General features: G+C 43.6%; 1 protein-coding gene across 1 annotated transcript; it reads right to left on the bottom strand.

Moving 5' to 3' along the window:
* Positions 1–1,253: 1,253 nt before the first annotated feature.
* Positions 1,254–2,600, bottom strand: nrarpa (NOTCH regulated ankyrin repeat protein a). Its single transcript, XM_072659005.1, has 2 exons — positions 2,485–2,600; positions 1,254–2,305 (listed from the first exon to the last, which is right to left on the bottom strand). Exon 2 carries the CDS (start codon positions 1,716–1,718, stop codon positions 1,380–1,382), a length of 339 nt encoding a protein of 112 aa, XP_072515106.1. The 5' UTR covers positions 1,719–2,305; positions 2,485–2,600; the 3' UTR covers positions 1,254–1,379.
* Positions 2,601–7,805: the final 5,205 nt, after the last annotated feature.

Below are 7,805 nucleotides of genomic sequence, written 5' to 3'. Positions count from 1 at the left end.
AAACAAAACTGGTTGAACACTTTAAAGTTTTAAAGTCGAGGTAGCTGATACAGAAATCCAGACATACAGTGGATGAAGGGGGGGGGGGGGGTGAGAATGAGTGAATGAGATAAACAGGCAGCTATGCAAGGCTGAATCTCCAACACGGGACTTCTTTAGGCCTCTATGAATCCAGAGCAGCTTAGTTCACCCATACCACATTTCCTTAGGCTAAAAGAAAACTAAATTATAACCACAAACATAATTTAAATGTATCATCTCAATGTACCTTCATAAATAGGAAGAAAAACCCAGCCTGTATTCACAGTGATGACCAGGGTGTTAATAATATAAAAAAAAGAAATACTGAGAGACGATTATAAAGTGTATTCCAAATGTGACTCCTTTTTTTTCCTGATACAAAGCAAAAGCAGCTGTTTTTGTTTTAGTAACACATTAGCCTGAAAGCCGCAGGGAACATTGGACTACTCTTACAGGGAAAGCACAGTAAAGCTATTGTGTACAGTACTTAGCAACATTACGTCACTCAAAGTCGTTATCAAGACTGGATATAAAAAGCATTGGCTATAATAATGCATTTTGATTATTCTGAAACATGCCAAAAAAACATATGCTGCTATCTGACCTTTCTTGAAATCAGTGTGTTTACGCCAAATTAAGGATGGATCCAAGGCCTTCGATCTAGACTTGTCTTCCCTTTCCAAAAATGTCATCAAATATTCCAGCAAGTGCCATCTTTTGGATTAGATATTTCAGTAATGGTCATACTAGTGAAACAGCTGAGCAACAGGTCAACACAACGCCTCCCATCCCTCCCAAGCCTAATACAAGCGCGTTGGTTGTATTCCCACCCGTATTGCGGCAGGAGGAGGTCCCGCCCTGCGCGCACTGCTGATTGGCTAACGGCGCGTTCTAGAACGACGGCCTGCTTTACAGGCCAATCCCGGCGCGGGGCGTGGGCGGGCCTTGGCGGAATAGGAGTGGGAAAAGCAACGCGGCACACATCTCGCCACACGCGAGTTCATCTGCCCCCTAGAGTTCAGTTCAGAGTCCCAATCTGATGTTTAACGCATTCAGGACACACGCAGGACACACACCTACAGAAAAAGCTTTAGTACCAACGCACAAAATATACGCATTTTCTTCTCCACGCTGTCAGATGTGACCATGTAGTTAGTTATTGTTATTAAAAGGCCCACAAAAAATCCCCCCCCCTCCCCTCCCCTCCCCCAGAACACCCACCCACCCCCTCCATTTGGTTTATAAGGGAACTTTTGCTTGCCATCGTCTGTCTCTCCATTTGGCAGAGAAGCGGGTTCAAACAGGAACTTGTCTCTGTTGCTGTCTGTCTGTCTGTCTGTCTGTCTGTCCGCCATGCTTTACCTGGCTCCGGAGGAGTACTTCGCCTTAGTGATGAGGTATAAAACGATGTCCTGGTGCCCCCCGAAAGCGGCGATGTGCAAAGCACTCCACCCCTCCCTATTCGCCAGCCGGATATCTGCCCCGAATTTCACCAGCAGCTTGACCAGCTCCAGGTTGCCGTCGATGACTGACTGGTGCAGCGCTGTCTGGCCCTCCGGCCCGAAGGAGTTCACGTTGAACTCGCAGCTGGTCATGTTCTGCAGCAGCGAGTGGAGCTCCTTCGTGTTGCCCTTCTTCACCGCCTCCTGGAAGACCCTCTGAGGCGCGGAGCAAGTGGATATATCCGCCTGGCTCATGGTGCACGGCTCCCGGCTGATCCGGCTGACTCTCCGGCTGGGGCTGGGCGTCTCGCCTGTAGTTAGCCTCTCTCTAAATATAATAACACACCCCAGTTGCAGGCACTCGGGGAGCAAGCACGGGGGGCTGGGGGTGGGCTGGGGGGGACTAAAGTCTAACACAACCAGCGATGACTGTATATCCCAAAAAGGACAGAAAGCAAACGACACACTTGGTGTGCAAATGGAATGAAATGGCTAAATCCAAAAAAATTATAAAAATTAAAAAATAAAATAATCGATAACAGAACCGTGTGTTGATCCAGGCCACACAAAAATAATAATAATAATAATTAAAAAAATTAAAAAAAACGATGAGGCTAGTCTCCCGTTTCGCCTTGTGAATAGCAGCACCGGGTTATGGCAGAAAGAAAAAAAAATTATAATAATATAAAAATCGATTAATCGACCGAGGAGGTAAAGTTTTGTCAATAAGCAGCGGTTATCTCCGTGAAATGCAGAAAATGCAGAATCCCTCGTGTTTGCAGTCAGTTCACCTTCCTTTTCTCCACAAGAGCCGCTTTAATGCTTACACACAGCAAGGGTGACTGAAAAGAGCAAGAAAAAAAAACAGAAACGTTAATTTCACTTAATTATAACATTTAAAAAAATATATTTTTATTTTCTAAAATAAAAAAAATTAAAAAAAAAAAAAATCCCAAAGCGAAACCACCCCAAATTCTTAAAATAAGAATAATCTCTCTGTCTCTCTTATTCAGATACTTGCCTGTGAAGTTCTGGACGGGTCGTGGCGACTCGAGTAAACGGTGTGTCCCTCTCCGTGCCCCGTTGTTGGAGTATCCCTGCAGTGGGTCTGTGGCCGGAGCTCCCGCCACCGCCGATATTTTACACCGAGTGTTTTGCATAACAATGAGGCTCTAATACGCTCTTCAATAGGAGGGGCGGAGCCTCGGTGGCGCTGATTGGCTGAAGGGATAGCACGGGCGTGGCCTGGCGGTTGAAACTGAAGCTGCGGGGGGCGTGGCCAGTCGAGCCCACAAGAAAAATCTGGCCTGAATTTCCCACGGAAAAATGAGTTGAGTGTAATGTGTTAATGGAGCTCTGCAGTTGCAGCTTCAGCACAGGACACATTCAGCGTCCGAGAAACGTATTAATGCAGTATATATTGTAAATAAATCAATTATATAATAATATATATATATATAATTATATAATAAAGATATAATCAATACAAAAATAACGCTGCAGTAAATACTGACTGACTCCAGATTTCTAGAAAACACTGAGAAACATGACCTGAGTTCATTCTCACAACTAGGCCACGATCTGTAAACTCTAAAATGTGCAAGGATTGGGTACTAGTTCATACTAGCCAAATTTGCCATTTTAGAACGACTCTAGAACATGCTAAGAACATTAGCCTAATTCAGTCTGCTGCTCTAGAACGTAATCTTTAAATAATGTGTCTGAGTAATATCGGCTAGAAGCTTTTTAACTCTATTTTAGAGTTGTTCTAGATACGTTCTGAAACCGCAGCCAACTTGTGGGAATGCTAAGTGAGACTACAATGTTCTAGAGTCATTCTAGCAGCAAAATGCTGAACTACTAGCCAATACTACTGTGTTCTAAAAACACGTTCTAGGGTCAATCTAGAACGGCAGTCTCTGAATTACTGTGAATCTGACTGTGTTCTACAATGGCAGACTGAATCACTAGTCCTAGCATGTTCTAGAGTCATTATGGAATGGTAACCTGCGTGAAAGCAAGAACGTCTGGCTAGTTTTTGCACATTTTAGAGTCGTTCTAGATCCTGATATGCTCTGGGATGTTATATGTAGATATTCTACAATGGCGACCTGCTTGACTACTAGCGAATACTACGAATACTTATGTTCTGAAATGGCAGACACTACTAATTAGTAAAAAATACAAATACTAATTAGAATGACTAATTATTTATTATTATTAGACCAAATTAGACCAAATCTAGAACTGCAACCTGCTTGGATGGAACAAATAGGCCGTCTTTGTGGGTATGAACTGTATGAACCACCAGCCCATGTTCGTATACTAGGAAATCCTAACGCTGCACACACCTCTTCTCACTTGCTGAGGAAGTCGAGCAGACTTTTGTTGTTTTGGTCTTATTGCCTGTGACTATGTGACAGCTGGGATTACTGCAATCCTAACGCCTGAAGTTGTATAACGCTTGTGAAACGCTGGTCTTGAATGGCTGTAAATAGCGTCTGAGGGGAGAGAGGCTGTGACAGTGCTGTTAAATAAGAAAAAAAGAAACTCGAACCTCTACAGTTTTAGCTCAGAATGAATTCGCTGTGGTCAACTGCAAATGGTTTTATACACCCTACTCTGCCCTTACAGAGCCAGAAGCATTTTCACACATCACAACATCTGGAGGCAAAACAGCAACGTCAATTACTAATAACTGCAGTTATGTACGACATTTGACCTCTTAATATCATGCAAACGATCAGGTTACTACAGTTTGCCCCCTGTTGACCTTGCAGTCGGTTGGCCAAAGTGCTTGTGAGCATGTATGAACTACTAGCCAATGCTAGTGGACACTAGAGCAGAAGACTCCATTAGGCTACCAGTCCTAGCCTGAGCCATTCTACAATGGCAACCTCTGAACTAATAGCCAACCCTACTGTGTTGTACTGTAATCACCAGTCCTAGCATGTTCTAGACTCATTATCGAACGCCTGTCTGCATGCGAGTGAATATGAACTTCTCTATTTAGTTCTAGAGTCGTCCTAAACGACGGCCTACTTGTGCGAATGAACAACTAGGCAATCCCAGTGTGTTCGAAATTGTACTAGAATGAATTACAAGTTCTAAAATGTTCTCGAGACGTTCTAGCTTGTGAGTATGAGTATAATTCATAGTAATAATTAATAAAAAAAAACCTAAAAACATGCATTTTCTAAAAATACTTGGTAATTACTCCAGGTAATTGCTAGGCTTTTGCTACATGGTTGCTGTGGTATCCCAGGTGGTTGCTATGCTGTTGCTAGGTGGCTGTATAGTGGTTGCTGGGTTGCTTTGCAATGTGCAGCCATAAGTATGTGCTATTAAAAACGTAATGTCACAGTTCACTTAAATTAAAATACTGTTTTAGGCTTAACTTGAGGATAATTGAGGTTCCACGAGCACTGTATGGTGAACTCAACGTATTGCCGTCCTAGAACGACTCTAGAACACATTAGAACACCAATCAATCAATACTGGTAGCCTGCTGTTACGGATTATGAACTTGTAACCAATCACAGCTCACGGCGCAGGATCTCGCTGGCCAATCGTAGCGCACGGGGGGCGGGACTGTGACGCGCATGGCAGCTGTAGCGTGGGAACCGGACGGCTGCGATTCTCTGTGCTTCGGTTTTTTCTCATGTTGTCGCTTTTCCTCCGCACATCGCTGCAGTTTGGTGTGGAAAGCCACACACACACACACACACACGCACACACACACCGTTTGCTCTCCGTTTGTACGGGGTACGTGTCTCTTCAAACGTTTAAACCCAACAACAGCAACACCAAACCACACCGATATCACACTCAGAGAAACCGCCTCGGCCTCTTTCGAGCTGATAGCTTTTTTCCCACACTGAAATCAGGCTTCCTGCCTCATTAGGCTGCTCAGCTGTAAAACCTCAGAGAGCAAAATAACCCTGCTCTGCTTTCCGCTTGGTCCACGAGTTAAACTGTAAACCAAAGAAGGGGAGAGATCCCTTCTTGCTTAAACATTCAACTGCTGGTATATATATATATATATATATATATATATATATATATATATATATATATATATATATATGCATAAAAGAAAAACCTGAGGCCTGAGGCCTGGCTCTTCTGAGAGTCACCTTAGAGAGCCAACTGCTCCATCTCCTAGCCTACTATCTGACTGAGTGACTGAGAGTGATTAAGGAGGCAACACCGGCCACCTTCTTAGCCTTTGCTGTACTCAAGAAAAGTGCACTCATGAATATGAAGGAGAACGTCCCCAGAACATCCACATTTCTGCATAATGAAGAGGTTAAGATGTAAACAAAGGCATTCAGAGTGGCTTACAGGGGCCTACCCAGTTCCTCTCAAAGGGGTGGAGAACGGAGAAGGCCTCCTGAGCCTAAATATGCACCTCAATGCAGGTCTTTTTTTCTTGTTATTTGAGCCTAAAACATACTTTTTAGCAGCAGAGGGTTGTATTCAGAGCACTGTAGGGTGAAATACTCATGTTATTTTTTACATATTTAGCATTCTTGCACCCTCACCAGCGCTCAGAAGACACTGGTAGGTCTGGTCCACAAGATTTTGAATAGTACATTTAAAAATATGGTGCCTGTCAGCCTCGCTGGAAAGAAATCAGATGCTGTACGTTTCTCGAAATGGCTTTGTTTACATGTCAACAGTGATTAAAGTGAGAGTATGGCATCTTCATGAATGAGCAGGACCAGTGGATCATGCCCGTTCATGCCCAGTAGCCATATTTAGTAGTCCATATGAATATAAATGCCACAGAGCTGATTCTTGTTGGTCATTTTAACTATGTACGACCTCATATGCCCCTCCATAGGCCGCGTTTTCACAGTAATCACATCACCTGTGCTTTTCCTGACCAGTTACTGTTTTCCCAGCATTCCGACCAGCGAGAGAAAAAGCCCACTTTGGCGAGGACAGTACCATGTGGCCAACAGAAGCGCTCTCCAGCCCTGCCAGCACAGAGCTAAAACATCTGTCGGCTAATCAAATAGACGGGTCTCTGTGATGGCATGCTAGAAAATATTTGCAGAGAAAGGAGAGAGTTCTTCCAGTGGACTGTTATCTCCAGCCCGGAGGCCTACGCACCCTGGGTGGCTCGAGGTAATGCATCACTTAGGAAGGCTGCGATGGGATTCTGACCATCTAACGAATGCTGTTCGGTCATATCATCTCGGAAACAGCACCTTTATAGGGTCTTTATAGGGAGTTGGCTGCCCACCGCTCTGGGTGTGTGTGTACTCACTAGTGTACTCACTAGTTCACTAGTGTGTGTGTGTGTGTGTTCACTACCACAGATGGGTTAAATGGAGGACACATTTCATTTACATTTACATTTACATTTACGGCATTTAGCTGACTCTCTTATCCAGAGCGACTTACAAGGTTACTCGTATTACAGAGGTGGGCCAACCTACTGTTAGGAGTCTTGCCCAAGGACTCTTATTGGTGTAGCACAGCATAGTGACCCAGACCGGGAATCAAACCCCAGTCTCCCACATGGTGTAGTAGCTCACTGGCAGGTAGTGGTGTTATCTGTTGCGCCACACCAACCACCGCTGTACATTTCGCTGTACATAGTACAGTGACAAATACGTGCACCTTTACCTTTACCTTTTTTTCACTTTCACTGGTAATCATTGTAATGTGAGTTATTTTGGATTTGCATTGGATTTTGGACATTTTGACAACTACCAGATTCACGGTATGTCAAAAATGGAGATTTCGTGCAGGACAGTGCCGATATGATTGTTGATTTTCTACGTGAAAATAAGTGAACAAATTCCCTACACATTTTGGACATACCGCCAAAATGATGCATCAGTGACTTATTTAAGTTGGTCTCCTATAGATGGAGTGTTCTCCCCCTGTCCATGTGAGATTCCTCCAGTTACTTCCACTGCTTTCCTCCAACCTCACCTTCCAAAAGAACACACATTGTAGGTGAAATGGCTCTGCTAAATCGTGAATTACTGTGTAAACTATTAGCCAATTCTAGTGAAGCTAGTCCTAGCCTGTTCTAGAGGCGTTCTACAATGTTAAAAGTATAAGATCCTTAAGGAACCTTAGGAGGTTCTTTCATTTGAAACTGTGGAGGAACACAGGAGGTGCACAGGTCTTAAGGTGCTTTGAGGAAGCTTTAAGAAAAGGGTACTACTAGCCGATCCTTCTGTGTTCTACAATGTACTAGCATGAATTACTAGTTCTAAAAGGTTCTTGAGATGTTCTAGCTTGTAAGCATGAATAATTATTTATAGTAATAATTAAGAAAAAGGAAATGCAGCATGGTTGCTCTACTTGTTGGTGGTTCTC

The sequence above is a fragment of the Salminus brasiliensis genome, chromosome 16 (assembly GCF_030463535.1).
Source record: "Salminus brasiliensis chromosome 16, fSalBra1.hap2, whole genome shotgun sequence".
NCBI lineage: Eukaryota > Metazoa > Chordata > Actinopteri > Characiformes > Bryconidae > Salminus > Salminus brasiliensis.
The sequence above is the reverse complement of the archived record's forward strand: the minus strand, read 5'-3'. Positions and strand labels throughout refer to the sequence as shown.

Excerpts from the sequence above, each read along its gene's own strand:
- nrarpa (XM_072659005.1), bottom strand. The coding sequence starts at position 1,718 with ATGAGCCAGGCGGATATATCCACTTGCTCCGCGCCTCAGAGGGTCTTC.